At 55.9% G+C, this 23,254-nt stretch overlaps 1 protein-coding gene across 6 annotated transcripts in view; it reads right to left on the bottom strand.

The window, feature by feature from the left end:
* The window catches only part of ILDR2 (immunoglobulin like domain containing receptor 2), a 59,199-nt gene that overhangs the window by 15,723 nt on the left and 20,222 nt on the right, over nt 1–23,254 (bottom strand). For 2 of the 6 annotated variants that reach the window (XM_079760849.1, XM_079760850.1), the window contains exons 4-6: nt 8,620–8,676; nt 6,143–6,289; nt 4,786–4,962 (exon numbers count right to left, since the gene is read on the bottom strand). In XM_079760849.1, the coding sequence (XP_079616975.1) occupies nt 4,786–4,962; nt 6,143–6,289; nt 8,620–8,676 (381 nt within the window). The remainder of the gene's footprint in view (nt 1–4,785; nt 4,963–6,142; nt 6,290–8,619; nt 8,677–23,254) is intronic. The other 4 variants (XM_079760853.1, XM_079760854.1, XM_079760851.1 and 1 more) reach the window with 2 other exon arrangements.

Here is a 23,254-nt window from a genome sequence, read left to right as displayed (position 1 = left end):
CTGGGATGGAGATGGAGGGACCAGGGCTGGGATGGAGATGGGGGGACCAGGCTGGGATGGAGATGGAGGGACCAGGCTGGGATGGAGATGGGGGGACCAGGGCTGGGATGGAGATGGAGGGACCAGGGCTGGGATGGAGATGGAGGGACCAGGGCTGGGATGGAGATGGAGGGACCAGGGCTGGGATGGAGATGGAGGGACCAGGCTGAGATGGAGATGGAGGGACCAGGCTGGGATGGAGATGGAGGGACCAGGCTGAGATGGAGATGGAGGGACCAGGCTGGGATGGAGATGGAGGGACCAGGCTGAGATGGAGATGGAGGGACCAGGCTGGGATGGAGATGGAGGGACCAGGGCTGGGATGGAGATGGAGGGACCAGGGCTGGGATGGAGATGGAGGGACCAGGCTGGGATGGAGATGGAGGGACCAGGGCTGGGATGGAGATGGAGGGACCAGGCTGGGATGGAGATGGAGGGACCAGGGCTGGGATGGAGATGGGGGGACCAGGCTGAGATGGAGATGGGGGGACCAGGCTGGGATGGAGATGGAGGGACCAGGCTGAGATGGAGATGGAGGGACCAGGGCTGAGATGGAGATGGAGGGACCAGGGCTGGGATGGAGATGGGGGGACCAGGCTGGGATGGAGATGGAGGGACCAGGGCTGAGATGGAGATGGAGGGACCAGGGCTGAGATGGAGATGGAGGGACCAGGGCTGGGATGGAGATGGGGGGACCAGGCTGGGATGGAGATGGAGGGACCAGGGCTGGGATGGAGATGGGGGGACCAGGCTGGGATGGAGATGGAGGGACCAGGCTGGGATGGAGATGGAGGGGCCAGGGCTGGGATGGAGATGGAGGGACCAGGCTGGGATGGAGATGGAGGGACCAGGCTGGGATGGAGATGGAGGGACCAGGCTGGGATGGAGATGGGGGGACCAGGGCTGGGATGGAGATGGGGGGGCCAGGGCTGAGATGGAGATGGAGGGACCAGGCTGGGATGGAGATGGAGGGGCCAGGGCTGGGATGGAGATGGAGGGACCAGGCTGGGATGGAGATGGAGGGACCAGGCTGGGATGGAGATGGAGGGACCAGGCTGGGATGGAGATGGGGGGACCAGGGCTGGGATGGAGATGGGGGGGCCAGGGCTGAGATGGAGATGGAGGGACCAGGCTGGGATGGAGATGGAGGGACCAGGCTGGGATGGAGATGGAGGGACCAGGGCTGGGATGGAGATGGGGGGACCAGGGCTGAGATGGAGATGGAGGGACCAGGCTGGGATGGAGATGGAGGGACCAGGCTGGGATGGAGATGGAGGGCAGAAAACTGGTTCGAGGTTATTCTGAGCTACAGTCTGAAGGACTTGCTGACCAACTGGATGCGGGAAGTGAGGGCGAGGATGAGAGGAGGGTGAAGTCCCAGCTTTTGGCTAGTAGGGACAATGCCAGCCACTGAAATAACAAACAGCCAAGTTGAAGTAGACAAACAGCAGATTAATACCATTTCCCAGAGGCTGGGATTGAAAAGCCTGCAGGCATCCAGCGGAGGTGTGAGGAAGGCAGTCGGACAGGGGACTGGGGATCAGAGAGGTCGGAGGCATCGGCGTACAGACCATGGCTACAGCCTGGGAGTGAGTTGATTTCCCTGGAGGGGCTGGGGCGGGGGCGGGGAGGGGCAGGAACACTGGCCTCTGGGCCACACACAAAGGGACAGCCGGCAGGTAGGAACTGTCACAGAACACCACGAGGAGGAAGGCAAAGCCAAGAGTGGGTGAGGGTGCAGGTCCCCTGGTAGCTCGGGGAGCCAGGATGGAGGAGGACCCACCAGCCTTAGCAAGAGGCGGCCTGGCGGGCTGGCTTCTGGAGTGATGGCAAGAGCAAGATGGACGTTTGGGGAGTTGATGAGAGCAGGGGACACGCAGACATGAAATGTTCAAAACTCTCCCGGGGAGTCTGGCAGTGAAGAGGCGACAAGGGGTGGGATGTGACCTCAGAGGGCTGCGGGCAGGGGGGTGGGGGTGGTGTCAGAGGGTGTTGTCTGTAACGGAAGGTTTCCAAGGCCGACAGGAGGAGGCCTGGAGAAGGCAGGTTGGAGACGTGAGGCAGACAGGCACAGTGTGGATGTCCACTGAAGAGAAACAGAGCTGAGGGGTGGGTCCAGGCAGGGGAGGAGGAGGCAGCCATCTTTCATTGTAGGAGGTCCCCACCAGCCGCCATGAAGGGCGGGAGAAGGAATCGGGTGCCTCTCCCGTCTCCCACGCGGGAGCTAACCGGCTATTCTACACGCAGCTCCTCAAGCTGCCTTTGCAACCACCCAGTGTGCAAAAGAGTATTGTGTACAAACAGAATCTGAAAAGTTACCGTTGCTAGGTGACTACCCCAAAATTGAGGTGGCATGTAAATATAAAATAAGCTAAATTTACATCTTTATAAAACGGCCTTTCTTAACATGTCTAACATGCTTGAGAGAATAATCTACACGGAACGTTGGCATCATCAGTAATTCTCGTCGTGGGACCAGGAGGACAGAAATGTGCCCAGCGGGGACACCCACACGGCCAGGCTGGTGTGACATCCCCTTTCCCGTCACAGAGCCCTGGTTTTGTTCATTTCCAAGGTCAATAAGTGCTTTGGTCTAAGAGATGAGTCATATATATATATACACTAGAGGCCCAATGCATGAAAATTTATGCAAGAGTACGCCTTCCTTCCCCTGGTTGCCGGCACCAGCTTCCCTCTGGCACCCAGGACCCGGGCTGGCTTCCCTCAGGCCCTGGCTTTGTCAGGAAGGAAGTCTGGAATGATGTCTGGAAGACGTCTGGTCTAATTAGCATATTACCCTTTTATTATTATAGATAGATTGATTTCAGAAAAGGAGAGAGAGATGGAAACATCAATGATGAGAGAGAATCGTCAGTTGGCTGCCTCCTGCACACCCCACACTGGGGATGGAGCCCACAACCAAGGCATGTGCCCTTGACCGGAATTGAACCCGGGACCCTTCAGTCCACAGGCTGACGCTCTATCCACTGAGCCAAGCCAGCCAGGGCAAGAGATGGGTCTTGACTAGTCAAAGCCAATCAGGTTTAGGAAGGGGCCTGGGGCACAGTGCTCGCCACTAAGACTGCAGATGTCGACGGGAGGAGGGGCTTCTGGCAAAGGCCTGTCACTGGACAAAGCGGCGCAGGGAGGAAGCATGTCTGCTTCCTGCCTCAGAATGCAGTTTCCGGGACGATGGCGGCCATCGCGGGAGAACCAGGGAGCGCCAGGAGGACAGAGCAAGCGGAAAGAACAGCCCTTCCGTGATGCCATGAGCTGTTCCACCAGCCAACCCCAGGGGCTTCTCACCACGTGAAATAAGACATTGTCCTCGTTCCCAGCCATTTCTAACTACACTGGTTACTACGGCAGCCAGGCCGAAACGGCGGAACTGCCACCAGCAGGGGCTGGGGAGGCTGGAAGCAGGAGAGAGGAAGTCCTTGCCATTCTAGGAACACGAATCATTTTATTATGAGACTCGTTGATTTAAAAGTATGGGGGAGGGTTCTGGTGGGAAGGCAGGAAGGAGAGGAATTGGAGGAAAGGGAACAAGTTCCCTGGATGGCTCCTGGCCCCCCACCCCCTGGGCAGTGGCTGCCTCTCTCTCTAATTCCCTGCGTCTTTGATCATTAACTTCCACTTCCCTGCCTGTGACAGGGTTCTGTGAATAGTTCGAGGGAGAGAAAAACACAAACGCCGATTACTCACTGAGGCCGTCTGCTCTGTCCACGGTCGGTACCGACAGTTCACCGCTGGGCGAGGCCCTGGTCCCTGTCCAGATGCCCCCACCCCCCGAGCAGAAACGCCTGCTTTCCCCACCCCCGTGGCTCACTCACCCCGGGATTTACAAATCACCTGCTAAGTCTCCCACACACAGTTCAACCTTCCTGCGCTGTGGCCCGGGTCAAGGCCTCCAGGAGAGCGACACCTTAACGCGCTACCCACCCCCCCTCCGCCCGGGCCATAACCATGACTCATCATCCCTAGGTGGGCCAATCTCATCTGAACAGGCCTCGGACCAATGAGTTCACTGCGGGCTGTGACGCGCACCACCGTTACCGCCACTTGCTGCCTGATGGGCTCCTCTCCAAGCACCTGTCTGACTGCCCTCACTTCAGCTCATGATCTCCACCCAGATGCTCACGTGTCCCCTGAACGACTTCAGCTGCATCTCAGCTCAGGGTCTGACTCACTCTCCCCCGTGAACCACGTGCCGGTCAGCACGTCACCGCTCCGCTCAGGACTCTGCTGCCGTGACTCTCGATACAGCACCGAGCCCCAGCTCTTCTGGGAGCCAGACCGGTGAGCTGGACACCATCAAACACACTGTGTTCTCCCTGCTCGGGCTTCACCTGCTGCTCCTGGGGGTGCCCAGTGACCCCCCACTCTGCTCCCCCAGTCCTCTCATTCCTGCAGGCTCAGCTCAGACCTCACCTCTTCCCGGAAGACTTGGCAGCCAGCTCTCTCCTACAGTCCCCCGGTCCCACACTCTTTAGCACCCACATGCCTGATAAGGCGTCTTTCTGCGGCTGGAGCACACGGCCTGGCCACAACCACGTCCCACACGTCTTGGTACTCAGCACTGGCCGGCTAGTCCTGCGCACTAGGGAGGGAGGAGCAAACTACTGACTAGCTTCTGGGATGGAGATAACCATTTCCCAAAGGAGCGTCCTGAGCTGACGTCGCCATCAGCTAGTCCCCGCGTGGAAGCCGAGGAGCGCGGGCCGGGCGGAATGGAACCACATTTACCACTGCGGCTTCCTCCAGTGGAGTCGCTTGGAGCCAGGGGAGGTGGATGCGGCTTGTCCATCAGCATGCCCGATGAGGGGGGTCCTCCCAAGGGGACAGAGGGGATGGAGTAGGGGCCGGGGACACAGGACACAGAGGGAGGGTACCCGGCCTTTGCTGCTTTCCCTGCTTCATACACTGTGGAGGGAGATGAAGAGCAAGAGATTATATGGTCCCACCCTCACAACCCTCACACCTCACGTCCCTGAGGATGCACTTTAGGGACCTCCTGGGTGTGTGCCTGTGTGTGCCTATATGTGCACACACATGCATGTGTGTGCTTACATGCGCAGGTGCATGTTGTGTTCAGGTGCATATGTGTACGATGTGTGTGTACACATGTGTTAACGCATGCACGCGTATATGTTGTGTGTGCATATTTGTGTGTGGGGGTGCTTATGTATGCATGTGTATGTATGCATGTGTGTGCTTATCTGCGTGTGTGTGCATGTGCCTATGTGTGCATGCATGTGTGTGTTCTCCTAGGCCTGAGCCACTCGACTGGAAGCCCTCTCCCCACTGCCGTGGACTCCTCCGGCTCCGTCAGCGGACGGCATCAGGAAGTGCAGTGTTTGGCACCTGGCAACTGAGTCACTGAGCGGCTCCGTGAAGCAGCAGCCCACTCTTAGCCACACTGTAGGCGGCCCAGCCCCGGGGCTGCCCAGGGCAGCTTCCAGGGCAGCCGGAGCCTCTTCTAGCGGCAAAGCCAGGGGCTGCTTGTGAGCCCAAAGCAGAGCAGATGCCCTGCCTCCCGGAAGTGCGCTGCTCCCGAGGGTACTAACCACAGCGCCGTCTCTCTCCGGCGCGCCGTGTCTGGTTGACAGCAGGGGTTCCAAACGTGATGCCTACCTGGGCCTGGCACCTGGGGATCCCCAAAGGAGGACTCGTTCTTCTGCGGACCCTTTGGTCATGGGAGCACATAAAGCCCGCCAGTGGCTGGACGGAACCCAAGCCTGTGGTCTGCACACTCCGCTCGTCAAAGCGGGGTTCTCTGCCGTGAGAGGGGTGGCCAGAGAAGGCTCCTCGAGTCTGAACGCCTCTCCCACAGCCTCAGCCTCCTGCACCTGCCCTTCCTGCATCCCAGTCTGAGCGAGGACGGCACATGCTGGTGACGGGCGTGGACAAGCATGGAGGGGTGAGGGGAGTGAGACGGCACACAAGGGTGTCGGCTCTGGAAGCGGGGCTCCCGCGGGAAGGGAGCATGGGATGAGCGACACTTCGGGCGGAAGGAAAGGAGGTGGAGAAGGAAGTCGGGCACACAGCCGCCCAGTGGGTCACGGATCCTCGAGGGCTGCCCCCCGCCCAGCCCTTTACTCACAGGCCTGAGGGCAGCAGCAGGAGTCCGGGCAGCACGGGCAGCGGATGTAGCAGCAGCAGCTGTGCGGGCAGCACTGGCACCAGCAGATGCCCACCAGGACGAAGAAGAGGAAGACGCCCAGGATCACCAGCCCGACAAACACCCACTCTGGAAGGACGCACAGAGAAACTGCGTCAGGAGGGCCCGCTCGCTGGCGTCTCCCATGAAGAGGCAGACGGGGGGCCTGGGACAGAGGGCACAGAGCCCCCAAACTCGGGAGGCACTGGGAAAGTGAGAAGTGCAGACCCCCCCAGGGCCGGGGCGTGAACAGGGATGGTCACCAGGTCCTATGAGCACGTAATGCCCAGCACGAGCCACGGTGGCTCAGGGCCCGCCCCGGGGAGCGGGTTTACCACGTTGACTGCAGTGTCAGGACGGGTGTGGGACCGGAGCACAGAGACTGGTGCCTGGGAGGGGACGGGTCTGCTGAGCTAGAACGTGGGCTCTGTGAGTACGCATCTTGGGGAGTCGTTAATCTTGTGGCTGGAAGTGTAAGCCCTGAGACACTTCTCCATGTCTACGGGTCCAAACCAGAACGTGTTTAGGTGGTCCGTGTCCTGACGTCTCCATCCGTTTCCCTGCCCATCGCCCCGGACACCTTTCCTGAACTCAGCATCGGGGCTGATACCTGTGCAACGAACCACGACCAGAGACCAGGACAGAGAGCCCCAGAGAAGACACTGTCCCCGCCCCCGCGGCCGACTGGCTGTAGGGTCCAACTCCCCACTGGAGGCACGGGAGGCCGAGTGAGCGCGCTTTCCCTTCAAAGCTAAAAGACTACAGCAGTTCTGATTGAAAATCATCTACCAAAATCCCTTTACCATGGACTTCACGCGTTATTTTCTTAAATTTGGGGTATTTAATACTCCTTTGGGTAAGTGCCCATTCAGTGAGAGCTTGAAAACGTGGCATTTTTGTTGGGTAGGTTTGTGATCATGGCAAAGCTGTTGTTGCATAGGTTTGTGATCATGGTAAAGCTATTGATCTTTGTTCAGACAGATTTCCTCAGAGAGAAGACAGCTCCTGCTTCCTGACTGTCCCTGCCCGCATCCCCCTGAAACAGGTTCGAAGCGGCCAGGTCCCCGCTCTGCAGAGAAGAGAGAGAGACCTCGTCACTAGTGCGGCCCGGACAGCATTCCTGCTGAGGCACTGGCTGGCTGAGGGCCTTGGCCTGGGCCTTAGGAATAACGTAACGTCACGTGCCCTGAGGTAGTTGTGAGCCCTGAGGAGTCGATGAGGTGTGTGTCGAGGTGGCCACAAGGCGGGTCAGGCCGTCAAGGAGAAAAGACTGCAGTGCCCTTGAAGAAACACTGTTATCCCAGAAAGGATTCTTGCAGCCAAAAGGGAGGGGCATCCAGGAGCAGAGACGAAAAGTACAGCAACTCTTTCTTGGGGGAAATAATCTCTAATGTGAAGAAGCGATGCAATGTAACACTGTTTCTCTGACGCACAAACTGACACAGTTCTGGATAAGGGGGATCACAAAGAGACAGCTCTGTGAGACCTTGGATGCACAGGAAGAATGTCTGTATTGGGCTCGTCAGCTATTGGGAAAGAGCCAGGGAATTCACGGGAGAATAATGAGGGACGCTCTACTGGGAAGACTGGGTGTTTACGAAGCCTTGAATCAAATCAAAACCAACGGCCGTGTATCTCACTGCTGCTGGCAACCTTAGGCAGCTCGGCAGCCGTGGGAGAAACCCTCCAAAGCAGGAGGGCACCCCTTCCCACCCCGAGTCTGGCTGTGCCCCCCATGGTCCATTCCTGTTCGGTCCGAGCCTCCTCCTTATGGACTACAGGCGGCACCAGCTGACAGTGGCTTGTCTAGGCTGCTGCGTTCAACTTAAGCTACACAAAAAGCAGGACAGGTGTCCTTGAGACAGTCCACAGCCCCCTAGGACTGAGGGGCCCCAGAAGGCGCTGAAGTTGTACACACAGCAGAGGAGGTATGTAGATGCGCGCTCTTCAAGGGAGGAGGGGTGCATAGCTCTCATTAAGTTCGACGAAAAAAGTTCCCATAAAGTTATAAGGGAAGTTCCGAGTAACATGGCTGCACACTATGAATGGATACACATATAACTTAGGGCCTAAGGAACGCAGACAAGTAATGACTCTGTTAAGGATACTTAGTGCTAGGTGGGTGCAGCTGAGACACTGGGCATGGAGGTGGCCAGGGAGCCTGCATGCCTGGCATGTGTGGTCAGGACTGGGTACCCATCTCAGCCATTTTTAATTGTCATTACTTTTTTTAGGGTCTAGTAACAGAAGAAATACAATTTAAAGGCTCTCCCAATGGGCTTAGTTCATCCTGGAAAAGACCACAGACACATACAGACAAATGTGCAGATATACTAAAGGAGCAATTAGTGACTAATGCAGAAGCCAGACAGATGGAATGACAGCAAATTAAGCAAATGAGGAGTTAAATGACTGAATACCTGGCATAATCTCCACAGCAAAACTGGGCAAGAGGTCAGCAAGCAGCCCTGTCCTGCCTAGAAGAGGTAGAAGGGGAAGAAGAAGGAAAGAGGTTACTCCACGGGAAAACACAGCCTGGGGCCTGGCTGGCCGGTGCCGCCCGCACGGGGCCTGGCCCAGGCTCTTCGTGGTACGCGAGGCACACCCAGCGGTGGGGCTCGGACCAGAGAATGGCCTTCCCCATCGACCTCTGGCGGCTACGTTAGTGACCTCTGCACCTACATCAGAAACAGAACTTCCCCTCCAACCACGTGCAGGAGGGGGGAGTGCCTGCCTCACCCACGAAGGGCCCTGACCAGCCGACAGACACGCGCCATCCACTCACGTGTGCGTCCTTCTCGCACCTTTTACTGGAGGGTCCACGTGTCCGTGTCCAGACAGTCAACCTGCATTCCCACACATCCACACGCATCCCCACACCCATGAAAAACAAAGTGCATATTTAGTTTTAACTCGGAATGATCTCCATATATAATTCTAATTACAGCCTGGAGATATTTCAATGATTAACATTTCAAAGGCAAAGAAGAGATAAGCTAGATGGGTTACACGCTCCTCTCCCCCGGCTTCGGAAAAGCTCTGCACGGTATGGCTTTCCCATATGGCACCCACAGCTGGCGTTGCATGGACCCACCTGCCTTCCACGTGACGTGGCAGAGAAGCGTAAGGGCTGGTGTCGGAGCAAGCAGGTGCCCCTCGAGGCTCGGTTGGCAAGGAGCTTGCAGGAAGGGAGCCTCTGAAGATGTGGGGAAGGAGGTCAGTCCTTCTACAAACCAGCCTCCTTTACAGGAAGAGGTGCCGAGCGCTCGCACCACGTTCTCCTGTCACAGTCGGCGGAAAGGCCCTGCTGGGACTTCCCCGCGCCGGCCGCCCGGCCGCACTGGGGTCTTGCTGATCAAGGAGGTGCGCTGGGAAACAGCTCGCAAGCCGCCTCCTGTCAGGCTTGGGATGGCAAAGGGTCGCCCTGGCACCTGAATGCTGCTTCATTTACGTGTGTGACAATGCACCTAGAACAGCTCTGTCCAGTGCAAATGTAATGTGAGCAGCGGGTCACTGTAAGGTTTCTAGTAATCACGTTAAAAGAGCAAAAAGAGGCCCCCCCCCCGGGCAGCTCAGTTGGTTAGCATATCACCCTGACATACCAAGAATGTGGGCTCGATCCTCAGGCCACATACAAGAAGCAACCAATGAATGCACAAATGAGTGGAACAACAAATCAATGTTTCTCTCTTCCTCTCTAAAATCAATCAATTAAAAATTTAAAACGAGTATAAAGACTGAAATTAATGGCTATTTTTACTTACACCAATATTTCCCAGGCCCCGTACATCACCTCCGCGGGGGGTCTGTTTCATGCACGTGGACTTGGTTCGTTCAGAAACAGCCCTTCCTGTTCAAGTTTCTAGAGGCGGAGTCGAGAGAAAGTCACTCACGCGTGTGGTCTACATTTTGAGTCGAAAGGCACGGCTGGACACTGGCCTCTCCTTCCTCAAGCCACCCCCCGGAAAAGCAGCTCCGCCAGAGGTCAAGGAAAAGGCGCGCGCCCAGGCCGCGGGGAGGACGCTGTCCGGGGGGCGCAGCGTTAGCGGGCGGGAAGGGATCTTGGCTCACTGTGCTTTTCTTGGCTCTTCTCGACTCGCAAGGCCAGTGTGGAGACAGTGACCTGGCCGTGTCACCTGCGTGGGTGATGGCCCGACACGTAAAAAGCTCACTGGGACCAGAGCCCATTCCAAGGGCTAGGCAGCTTGGAGGGTGGCATAGGCCAGCTCTGGCTTGGTTGGGGCAAGCAGAGCCTCCTCTGTCTGTCCTCCATTTGTGCAACTTACCTGCTCAGAAGGGTCTGCTGCCTGCAGGGTCTCGGAAGGACACGTGCGAGCCATGCAAGGTATTGGGAAAGGCACCCTCCAGAGAGTCCCCAGCCCGTCTTTAGCCTAAGCCTCCATGACCGGCTAGGCGGTGCCTCTACGCTCACACGTGGTCCAGTCCAGTTTTCTGGGATGGGAGGCCGGACTGGGGCTTGGGGCCAAAGTCTGAGGGCGTGGCTAAGAGCACCGGCTGGTCTCACCTGGCGCGCTCTCTGTACAAGTATCTCTTGGAAACTCAACAAGGCAACAGACAGCCGGCTAAGGATTTGGGAACTTGGGATCTGGGACATCTCTTAAAGACATAATTGCTATTAATTACCAGCCAATAGTCAACGATCAAGAAACCAATACATAGTGTTTTTAGTAAGCCAGTTATCGGAGACTTACTTTAACAATGAGAACGATTAGCACTTCTAAATGTGCCTCAGATTGCAGCGAGTACAATGAGGAGCTTCCCTTGCATTTTCTCTCTGGTTCTCAAGCCGACCAGTGTTTAAACATCTCTAGACGTGTGATGGCTCAAGTCATTACATTCATAATAGAAATTACTGCTGATATAAGCTACCAGTTGTGCGCTCTCACAGGGAATTAGCTCTGTGGTGACTATTAACTGTAAAAAGCCCAGCCATGCAAGGGGGGAGGTGCGCATACATATCACATAGGGCATGTTCCATGGAGGCAGCAGCCGACTGGGAGCTAGGGCGGCGCCGCCCCGAGTTTGCTGGTGATTATGCAGGCAAATCGCGGCCTCCTCTGGTCTCTGTTTTTTCCTCAGTCAACGAAGTGCTCTATAAAGGAGGCCACCTGGCCTGGCTGGTCTGTGACGGTCTTGGTTTAGGCTACCATTGCCCTGGTGTCATGATTCAGAGCGCCTCTTCTCACTCCCAGTGCCCCCGTTTGGACAGTTCATTGTAGGTCGCCCTGTCTATAACATTTTTCATTCTTAAAGCTGATACGCAGTGAACAGAGTTGCAAAAGCAACTATCTGCCTACAGGGACCAGCAGGAGTGCAAATTTATGTGCAGCCAGACCAATCTGGGGGCAGGGGGGTGGCAAACAGCAGGCTGTGTGTCCATGGGGGCTGTTTCTCCCCACATCTGGCCAGTTGTTGCCCCCCAAAAAAATGTGCCTGCGTGTTTGCACGTCTTCCTGTTTCTTAAGATTAACCAGACCTCAGATTTTTTACGTGAAAAATCCTGATGTGTGAACATTGGCAACTGATGCACAGTTTTAAAGAGCACCAGATAAGCATACAAAATAGGGTGTATACACAGAGATATGTTTATGGGCACGTGAAACACACAAGCTGGATCTCTCCACAGGCTCTTGGGTGACCTTGATGGTGGTCTGACCTTGCTTCTCTACCCAGAACGTCAGGGAACACAGGCTGTAGGCGCCTGGGTTCGGATCTGCAAGTATCACACACCACACTGTTAGCTCTCCTACTTCTGGGAGCTGGGAGGGGCATCAGGGAAGAACACTGAAGGCCTTCCATTTTTCACATGTTTTTCACATTTGTAATTGAAAAAAAAAAGGAAATAAGGAGAGGTGGGGTCAGAAATGTGGACAGGGCTTCACAAAGCTTGTCACTCAGACAGAAGGACAGGCGTCCCGCTTCTCATTCTCCCTGGAGCCACAGCCCAGAGCTGATGCTCCTGAGGCCGGGACAGCTTCCCACGAGCACGGTGTGGTGGCCCCTGGCCGGGTGGTACCCTCTCAAAGTCCAGGGGGGAACATGACAGGGCTTCCGCCTTAGGACAGCCGGAGTCAGGGGACAGCGGACAGTGCCACCCATCACTGGCTCGCACACCGTGCCTTATTTTATTGGATTAAAAGCACTTTGAAAAGTGGGTATACACTGGGACCCTATATTTCTGAAAAGCATTTTGCTTCCATCCTCTCGCCTAGCAATTCCTGAGAACGGCCTTCGCCAGTTGGAAATGCTGTATCTTTCCTTCCTAACCCGTCATGTCCAATGCAGGCCTGACCGGGAGTCCACACAACTGCAGCAAACGCCCTGCTTTCAGAGGCCTGTCCCAGCCGGGACCTCGCTCGTCCTCCAGGGTTCGGCGTAAGAGCAGCAGTTACACGTCACCGAATGTCTGAGAAAAGGATGGAGAGGTGACATTGCAAACAGAAGGCCGTTTTCTCTTTTCAAACATCATTCAAGCTGTTATAGAAAACTGTTCATGAGGCGCTCGGTGTCCCCGAACTTGGCAGAATCCATCACCTTAAAGCCATTTCCACAGGAGTCAACCCCACCACTCAGCACACAAATCATTAGCTCCAGCACACACATGAACACCAGTTTCACACCAAAGCATCACGCATGTCGCAGCCCCAAATCCTCGCATACCTGGGGTTGAATGATCATGGCAGCAGCAGCGTGCACAGTGGACAAAACAACTCACGTATCGTCCCTGCACAATCCCCACGGCCGCCGTTGTTTGCCACAGACACCTTGAAGTTACCCCTGAGCGCTTTGTACTATTCCTCGGACCCATTACTTCTGAGTGTCTCCCATTCATTCATTCACTCATTCATGCATCAAGAAATGTATATGGCGCCAGGTGGAGATGCAGAGGGGAACTAGACGAGATTCCTGCACTCTCGCGGCTCACGGTCTCGCCTGCAGCTTGTCCAGCGGTGTAAGAGCTCGGTGTTGGGACCTGCTTCAGCGTCACAGGACTTAACTGAGGTCAGGCACCTTCCTCCTGCCCATGCAATGGTTCATCAGCCTTCCTTGCCTTTTAACATCGGGTTCCACCTGGTCCTGAGGCCTTCCCCAGAGCCACGGCATTATAGTCCCAACAAACCCTGTCCTGTGACACTTCCCCGAGACTCGAGTGCTCCTTTCACGGTAGGCCAGGCCCTTCCATGGACTTCCTTCCCTTCTTTCCTAAGGTAACAGCTCCTCACTCCTCACTGTCCTTGCTTGTGTGAGTCCTCACCCCACACAGCCTCCCCGCCTCCAATGTGGATTCTGACAGCCCGTAAGGAAGCTGCGCTGAGAAGGTGGGTGCGCCAGGCTCAGAGGACACCGGGGTCACCCTGCCTTAGAGCTGGTCTCCCGGCTGCAAGGAGTACTGCACTGAGGAGGAAACCCTCCCGGCAGGGCCTGCGCTCTGTGCTGACGTCCGCAGCAGCCCCGCAAGAGGAGGCACCTCACCCTCTGGACCGTGAAGTGTTTCCAGTAGCAAATCCCCTGTGGGGTATGCTGGCTTCTGATTGGCTGCTCACAAGGGCGCCCTTGTCCATCTCAGATGGACACTGGCTCTTCATCAGCACAGGAAGGGAGCCTTCGTTCACCGAGCCCTGGTCCATGTGCTGGAGAAGGGGGAGCACCCTGGACTCGGGGGGCTCAATGGTAGGAGCATCCCTTGAGGATGCACCGAAACATCCCAAAAGGTCATCTTACCATCGGGGGACTGAAGGACTGCCCCACCTCGCACCCCACAAGTTGTAAACCACCAGGCTGGGTATTTTTTAAGGCAGCCATTACAGAGATACAATGTGCTTACGAACTTAGCCAAAAAGAGTGTTTTTGTCTCTACTCTTGAAACTTACATCCAAGCCCTCAGAGTGCAAAGGTTAACCGCGCTTCCTTTGTCCTGGCGAGGCTGCCGCTGCAGACAGCGCGGCCATCTCCGTTCACTGCACTGAGCTGATTCACGTGGAGTCCTCCTGAGCCTCGCCAGCACACTACACAAAGGACCCGCTGGTGCTTGCTTCCCGCCCTCGAGGTTCCCTCTCCTTCCTCTGCCTCACGCACAGGTGGGCTTCCTCCCACGGCCAGGCCTTCCTCAGACCCTGGGTCAGTTCTCAGGGATGCACAAGTACCCACCCTGTACCTCAGCTCCTAACCCTCTCAAATGTTTCCTTTCCAGTCTTTGAGGAGAAGATGCCTTTCTCTGGCTCTTTGAAGTGTAAACTTGTTTCTATGGCTATTTGGAATCCCAAATAGATAGGAAATTTCCCAAGGGCACACACATCCCTGCTTTTATTCCGTATCCCCCCGGCAACCACGCATTCAGTGACTTTATGGCTACCCATCACGAATTTGGAGCTGGCCTCCCTCTCTTTATACATATTTATAGACCACGTATGCAAGCCTTTCATACGTGAACGCTTTCTTTTTGTGTCCTTTACATTTTGGTTCACTTTAAACCATATTGAATAATGCTGACATTGGAGTCTCTCCAGTACTAATAATGACTAGTATTAGACCATCTGCAATTAACTTCTCATAAATGCTTTGGGCTTTTTGGCAGTGATTGTAAGGTTAGTCTAAATCACTGACTTCTATTCACACAGAAGTCAGACTTGATAACTAGAAAAGATCTTGGAGGTCATCTAATCTGTAACCCACCCATGTTTTTAGGAACCTGAGGCTCAGAGAGGTTACAAATTTTACTAAAGTCACACAGATGACTAACGATCAAACCAAGAGTAGAACCTAGATCTACTTGTCCCATTCCGGTATTTATTTTTTATTAGTGGCCCAGTGCACGAAATTTGTGCACATTAAAAGGGAATTAATTAGAATAAATATTTTAATATTGCTATTTGCCCTTTCTCTATAATAGAAGTGTCAGAGATTAAAGAAAATTAGCAAAATATATATAAAATATCCCTCCTGTCAGAGTCTGGGGTGTGCCGCGGGACCTAGAGTCAAGTCCCTGCCCACCACCCACATCCACTTCGAAAACGCAGGAGACCCAGACCTGGCCGGCCCCACCCCCATTGGGTGAGACCCAGATCTGGCCGGCCCCACCCCCATCAAGCCCCTTCGGGTTGGGGGGCGCAGCCTTAGGTCCCCTGGCCTGGCTCTGGGGTGGGGGGCGTGGCCTAAGGTCCCCTGTTAAGCCTTGCAGGGCGGGGGATGTGGCCTGAGGTCTCCAGGCCTGGCACTGGGGCAGGGGGTGTGGCCTGAGGTGCCCTGTCAAGCCCAGGCCTCGCCTCCCCCCCCCCGCCCTCCCCCTCCCCCCCCCCCCCCCCCCCGCAGCTTCACGTCAGCACTGAATGGAGATGCACACAGGCAGTGTCACATTGGTAGCCGGGGATGCAGGCAGGCAGCCTGAGTCAGTGCTGAGGCCCGAAGTCCCCACCCCTGTCCCCGCCCACAGACTGGTCGTAACTGGGACACCCACCGTACAGACAAATTAGCATATTACCTCTTTATATGTATAGATTTATTTTTTGCCAATACCTCACTCCCTCTCCAGATTTGCTTGTCCTTAAATTTAACTGCTTCCTCATCTCCTGGTATTTGCAGCGAGGGACCCTCAAATGTGTTTGTGGCATCATTGCCCTATTTAAATAATTAAAGTGTAATTTTTGGATGTAAGAAATGTTAGAGGTGGTTAAAAATTTCAGCACCTTTTAAAGTTGCAGCCAGAAAATGATTACTGAGTAGTCGTGACCCTATGATCTAATGAAAGGGCATTCACCATGCTGCTACAAACAAATAAAGAATGATAACACCACGGGGACCTGGTCAGAGTACGCCGGATGTGCAAGGCCACTCTGAGCGCGGGACTCTTAATCAGAATGTTCAAGGCTAAGATAGTATACGCAGGTGCACAGTAAGGCCACAATAGTCTGACTATGTACACTGGGCAAACGTGCCCGTCTATAACCCAACATAGTGAGGTCAGTATTTTGGAAAGAAGCCTCTTTTGTCTGAGTTGGTATTAAATTATGTTAATGCCCACCAGGCTGCTGCTGCAGGTACAGAGGCTACTGTATGGGACTTTACTTCGAAGAACTGTTTTGTCTGGTGGCTCCTTGTTAGCAATGGCTACTTGGGCTACAATAAAGACTCTCTTACTTATCTACAACTTCTCATGGCTTCTCCATCGAATACCCGGCGTCCCAGGAGGTTTAGTCCCTGGCAGAGGGGCTTGGACCCAATCAACACCAACTGCAAAGTTCTCGGTCTTCCAAAAGTGCTAGTGAGCCAAGCCCGGGCCCCAGAGAGTGCACAGGTGTAAAATGTGATCAGTCATGTAAGGTGCTCCAGGTGGCCTGAGATGACAGGCAGAGGGCGGCCACAATTGCCTCCAGAATGCTGTGAGGAGGGGGGCTCATGGACAGAAGATGCTGAGTTTCTTGGTGTGATTCCAGGGCATTTCCTGAGCTGCGGGGCTCCTTGCATCAGACTGGCCCAGGCCCCTTAGCTACAAAGATACCAAGAACAGCTCCTCTCCTTAACCGAAACAGCCCGGGAGTCTGGGGCACGCAGGGGGGCACGCCCCCGCAGCCCTGGGATGTCAGAGTTCCTGCCCTCTCCCAGGCCAGCCCCTCTCCGTGTGAACGCAACCCTGCGCACTTGAATAGCGGCAGCTGGCTTTGGAGAAAAATGGGGTGACTGTCTCCTGACCGGCTTCCAAGGGCTGCCATTCTTTCTGTGCAGGGCTGAGCCGACTCTCCGGTGACACCCCCTCTCCCGCGCACAGGCACAGGCCTGCAGCCTTTCCACTGACTACAATGAGGCTGGCTGCGGACCCAGCTGCTCCCCGCCCCCCGCCCCCCCAAAACCCCACCCCCGTCACCACAGCAACGGGCAACCGGGGCTGGAAGAATGCGCACTAATTGAAGGCCAGTTTCCTCCCACCTCCAAGAGCAACAAGTGAGCTGGGAGGAGGCTGTGGAAGAGGGTGGGAGTGTGTGTGTGTGTGTGTGTGTGTGTGTGTGTGTGTGTGTGTGTGTGTGTGGAGGGGGGGCAGGGAGCACACTGCAGCAAGGCCTGGGGCTGGGGCTGGGGCGGGGCCAACCCCCGCCTCCAAGACCTGCTTTGTTCTCTTAACAACCCCGGACTGGAAGAGCCTAAATTGAACTCCTTATCCTGAGGAAATCTTAGCGCCAATTTTTCAGTTAGAAGATACTATGCAAACCACCATCTGTTGTATGGGCCCTTTGCTTGGAGATGTGTACATAGTAGGTGCTCATGAATGAAATGCCAGCTGCAGCCAGGGCTCCTAGGTGCAGCTGAGCTGACACCAGGTTGCCCCCAGCTCCTCTGGAACTTCACTTCCTGTCAGTTGAGAGGAGGACCTTCAGGGGGGGTCATCTCTAAAGATGGTGTGACCCTCTTGCCACTTTGCCTAGACATTCTCAGTTTCTGCCTGTTGTCCTGACATAGCTTAGCAGGCTCTCCTTCTCACTCTGGGAGTCTCTTAGTTTGGACCATAAATTATAAAGTCACCCTATCTAGACTTTCCAGGACCACGAATATTCTCATCAAAGCCCCAGGTGCTCCCCAAAGCCTTCCAGATGTCACCGAGGGCCCTGTGGCACCTAATCCTTGTATAGGTGGTCAACACCCTGTAATTACCTAAGGGCCATCCACTGAGAATTGGGGGCAACCAAAAGACAGCACGCTGGGATGGAATGTCCAAAAGCCCCCTGGAAGGAGGTTCCCACAGGGCTGCAGAGGTCACCTCCGCAGGGCACTGCACAGATGTCACCGCGAAAACGTGGCTGTTAGAAATAGGATGCCAATTCACAGTGGCTCAAAGTCTGTCTGTGGAACAGGCTAGAGTAAAGTCGGCCCTCTAGCAGGAGTCCCACAACGAAGAATTCCCTGCGCAGTCCCTCAGACCAGGGGTGACAGGCTGGCAAAGAGATGCGGGGATGGCAGGGTGGAAGGGAACTCATACTGCTGGTCCTGATCATGTGCCTCACAACAGTTTTTCCAGGAAATTTTATTCCTCCTCCTCCGCTTTTACAGATAAGGACATCAGGCGCAGCAACACTGGCCTGTCCAAGCTCCACTGGTGCACCGAGTCCAGGGACTATGACCCCACAGCCATGCTCTTGGCAGTGACCTTCTCCAGTCCCCAGGCTGACCTGTGGTCAGATCAGGATTTTGCAACCTGGCTATTGACACTTAGGGCCGGATCTTCTTTGCTGGGTGTGACTCTCTTGTCCCTTTTCCTAGACATTCTCAGTTTGTCCTATGCATGCAGGGTGTAGGAGGCTATCTGTCCCGCGCATGCAGGGTGTAGGAGGCTGTCTGTCCTATGCATACTGGGTGTAGGAGGCTGTCTGAACTATGCATGCAGGGTGTAGGAGGCTGTCTGTCCTATGCATGCAGGGTGTAGGAGGCTGTCCTATGCATGCAGGGTGTAGGAGATGTCTGTCCTATGCATGCTGGGTGTAGGAGGCTGTCTGTCCTATGCATGCAGGGTGTAGGAGGCTGTCCTATGCATGCAGGGTGTAGGAGGCTGTCTGTCCTATGCATGCTGGGTGTAGGAGGCTGTCTGAACTATGCATGCAGGGTGTAGGAGGCTGTCTGTCCTATGCATGCAGGGTGTAGGAGGCTGTCTGTCCTGCGCATGCAGGGTGTAGGAGGCTGTCTGTCCTGTGCATGCTGGGTGTAGGAGGCTGTCTGTCCTGCGCATGCAGGGTGTAGGAGGCTGTCTGTCCTGCGCATGCAGGGTGTAGGAGGCTGTCTGTCCTGTGCATGCAGGGTGTGGGAGATGTCTGTCCTGTGCATGCAGGGTGTAGGAGGCTGTCTGTCCTGTGCATGCAGGGTGTAGGAGGCTGTCTGTCCGGTGCATGCAGGGTGTGGGAGATGTCTGTCCTGTGCATGCAGGGTGTGGGAGATGTCTGTCCTGTGCATGCAGGGTGTAGGAGATGTCTGTCCTGTGCATGCAGGGTGTAGAAGGCTGTCTGTCCTGTGCATGCAGGGTGTAGGAGGCTGTCTGTCCTGTGCATGCAGGATTGGAACAGCCTCCTTAGACTCTAGCACCCCACGTGTATGCCAACCAACAGCGTTTCCAGACATTGCCCACTGTCTCCTGGGGCAAAGCAGCCCCTCCTGAGCATCAGCAGCCTGGATATTTCATATCAAACACAAGTTTAATCTTTTCTTGTGTTGTTCTCTAATTGCTTCAAATACATAATTTTTATCTTTACCAAAAGACAGTGATTTTTTATAGGGACAAGACTGTGTCATAGATTGTCATTTTGAGTCCTCACTGTGCTAGGCACTTAGTATGCAAAAATACTGATTACATTTAAATAATAATTTTGATAAAAATCACATTTGAAGCAAAACTGACTGCACTCCATGGTACCTTCCCAAGAGCAAGGTGGCAAGGATGCAGGAGAGTCTGAGACCGCCCCTCCCCCCACTGACCCCCCACCTCCTGCAAAGAGAGAGAGGCCTGGCGGGGGTCTTGGAGGCTCCACGGCCCCCAGTGCACTCCGAATGCGGGGGAGGCTTGTTGACAATCATGAGCCAGAATCAGGTTTTGGTTGATTGGCACCTGGCTAACTTTCCCAGCTCTTCCTTCTCCTCCATCCCTTCAACCCATTTTCCTGGTTCCTCTCAAAACCAAGACCAACAGAGGCACCTAGTGAGCTCAGGGCGGAAGGCCAGCATGGGGCAGCGGGCTGGGAGGAAGGGCAAGGCTGAGGCTGAAGGTCACTCCTCTTTAGTCTTCTCCCTCTCCCGTCGGGAGCCAGAACACCTGTCTCAGCTCCTCTAGAAATCGGAAGGCTCCAGTGGCTACTGAGGACAGACAGGGCGCTTCCACCCGCCTCCAGAATCAACTCCGCTTTCGGTCTTTCGTGTGGGGCCACCCTCTGAAGGGCAGTTGATTCGACAAGTGAAAATGTGGGCTCAGCCCAAATCCGAGGGTGTTCCTCAGGCGTCACCCCCAGATTTACACCCAGAGTGTGGCTGTAATTAACGCCGTCTCCCTGTCTCCCTTCGGCAGGAGGAGCGTTTTCTTTCTGCCCCTCCAATTCCTTTTCCCTCTTTCTGTTTGTAAACCTTCCCGAGAAGCCAGAGCAGCCACTCTCAGAGATCAAAGTTTGAGCAGGCCAAAAAGACCTCCAAGGAGGCTGTTGCCATGGGAACTTGGGAGCTGCAGCCCTTTTAATTGGCAAATCTCCTCAGTTAGGAGCCGCTGGGCTGGCAAAGAGGCCGAGAGCAGGGAGGGGAGCCTTGGCAACAGGTAGCCTTTCTAACGAGCCAGAGGAATGTCCTGGGGGCGGGGGGGGGGGGGGGGGGGCTCAAGTGTAGGCGCAGATGCTGGGTGAGTGCAGGGATCGCTGCACAGCCTGAGAGACGCGCCCATAACACCCTCAAGCAAATACAGCCAGTGCTGTTGTAATAACTTAATAATGACGCGTGGAGCCAGGCGAGTACCAGACGGACGGGGTGATCACCTCATACGGAATATAAATGTCTAATCACTATGCTGTACACGAAACTAATACAATAGTGTGTGTTAATGGTCACTAACAAACACACAAACATTTTTTAATCCCTAAACAAGGTTGCAGGATGGCGTCCTAGTCAGGCACACGCCTAGGTAGAGGGTTTGAGCCCTGGGTCAGGGCACAGATGAGAGGCAAGCAATCCATGTTTCTCTCTCTCTCTCTCTCTCTCTCTCTCTCTCTCTCTCTCCCCCCCCCCCTCCCTCTCTCTCTAAAACCAATAAACATATCCTCAGGTGAGGATTAAAAATACATATTTTAAAAAGTTCACACACACCTGTTCCTAGGTGGTATATGCATTCGCCTGGGAAAGGACAGGGGGAGGGGGAAGGAAGCAGGAGCAGAGTGAACCCCAACTTAGCACCTCCTCGCCAGGACCTGCGGAGGCAAACCTGCCCCTGGAGTAGCACTGCGTTTGGCCAGGGAAGACGCAGAAGCCGATGAAGCCACAACATGCGGGCAGTTGGCAGTTGGCAGTGTTTGCTTCTGCCTGCCTGGCGTTCTCTTCTTCTTTTGGAAACGGTGGCCCATCCCCAGCAACAGGACTTTTGCTGAAACTAAGGAGAAAAGTACTTTATACTCCACCCGAGGTAGGAGGGGTTCAAGTCCGGGAAGCCGAACCTGCTGGAGGGAGCCCGTGCGGGAGCAGCTGGCACGGAGGAGGGGCCCCCACACTGGCAGGAGGAGGCCCTCTGACCCCCACACTGGCAGGAGGAGGCCCTCTGACCCCCACATGGACAGGAGGAGGCCCTCTGACCCCCACATGGACAGGAGGAGGCCCTCTGACCCCCCACACTGGCAGGAGGAGGCTCTCTGACCCCCACATGGACAGGAGGAGGCTCTCTGACCCCCACATTGGCAGGAGGAGGCCCTCTGACCCCCACACTGGCAAGAGGAGGCCCTCTGACCCCCACACTGGCAGGAGGAGGCCCTCTGACCCCCCACACTGGCAGGAGGAGGCCCTCTGACCCCCACACTGGCAGGAGGAGGCCCTCTGACCCCCCACACTGGCAGGAGGAGACCCTCTGACCCCCACACTGGCAGGAGGAGGCCCTCTGACCCCCCACACTGGCAGGAGGAGGCCCTCTGACCCCCCACACTGGCAGGAGGAGGCCCTCTGACCCCCACACTGGCAGGAGGAGAGGCTCTCTGACCCCCACACTGGCAGGAGGAGGCCCTCTGACCCCCACACTGGCAGGAGGAGGCCCTCTGACCCCCACACTGGCAGGAGGAGGCCCTCTGACCCCCACACTGGCAGGAGGAGGCCCTCTGACCCCCACACTGGCAGGAGGAGCCCTCTGACCCCCCACACTGGCAGGAGGAGGCCCTCTGACCCCCCACACTGGCAGGAGGAGCCCTCTGACCCCCCACACTGGCAGGAGGCGGCTCTCTGGCCCCCACCCTGGCAGGAGGAGGCTCTCTGGCCCCCACACTGGCAGGAGGAGCCCTCTGACCCCCCACACTGGCAGGAGGCGGCTCTCTGGCCCCCACCCTGGCAGGAGGAGGCTCTCTGACCCCCACACTGGCAGGAGGCGGCTCTCTGGCCCGCCCCACACTGGCACAGCCAGGCCTGACGCGGGGAACACCCCTGGACGCGGTCCTAGACTAGGGCTGCCCGTGCAGCGGGAGTTCTGGAGAGCAGCCTGTCAGCTCTGCGTGGCCAAAGTTCAGGAGATATTTTCTCCTTTTGTGCTTTCCTACTTTGTTTGAAAATTTGTCAAGAAACCTGCATTATTCTCCCCTCCAACTAACAGTATGAACACAGAACAAGACCGCAGCGTCTGAGGCGTCTGTCCCAGGCCTGCACGGAGAATTAACCCTGCGAACTGTGGACTGGGAGATGGAGCCACGGGCACAGGGAGGGCTCTGAACCCCGTCTTGGGCATGCTCACTCAGACCCTGGGCGAGGGCCTGCCTCCCCTCACCAAGGGGCAGCGCCTACGCTCCCCCTCACTCACCACCGTTTCCAAGAACTGCCCTTTCCCATGGGGAAGGCTTCTCTAGCTTCCATCTGAACACGCCCTGGTCCATGGCCTCCTGGTCTGTTCTCGGCCACAGGCACGAATACGCATCCCGCCCTACTTCTGCCCGGCCCCTCCCCTCCTTTTTCTGCTTGAAGGCCCTTAACAAACAAGCGGCCACGTGGGGCCTCAGAAGGAAGAGGCCAGGCCCTCACATTGTGCACAGAAGCGGGCAGAGCAAAGCGAGCTGCTTTTAGATTTTTAAATAACAGCCTCCCCGCGGGCACCTTCCTGACCAGCGGAGTCCTTTCCTGCCAGCCGGGCTGCCCGGCCTTTGTTCCTGCCCCAGCAGTGGCCGGGCTCCAGGTCCCAGACCCTGTCCTTGCCAGAGACCCTACACCCAGGTCTAATCCCAGGTGGTGGACTTCTGGACACTCCCACACCTTTCGGGACTGGGCAGGTCCGGCCCCACAACCCCAAACGTCCGTCTAACCATTTCTAAGGTACCAGCCAGTGTCAACTCGAGGCACCCAAAC

Source organism: Cnephaeus nilssonii, assembly GCF_951640355.1.
Source record: "Cnephaeus nilssonii genome assembly, chromosome: 21".
Taxonomy (NCBI): domain Eukaryota; kingdom Metazoa; phylum Chordata; class Mammalia; order Chiroptera; family Vespertilionidae; genus Cnephaeus; species Cnephaeus nilssonii.
This window is presented reverse-complemented; position numbering and strand designations above follow the sequence as displayed.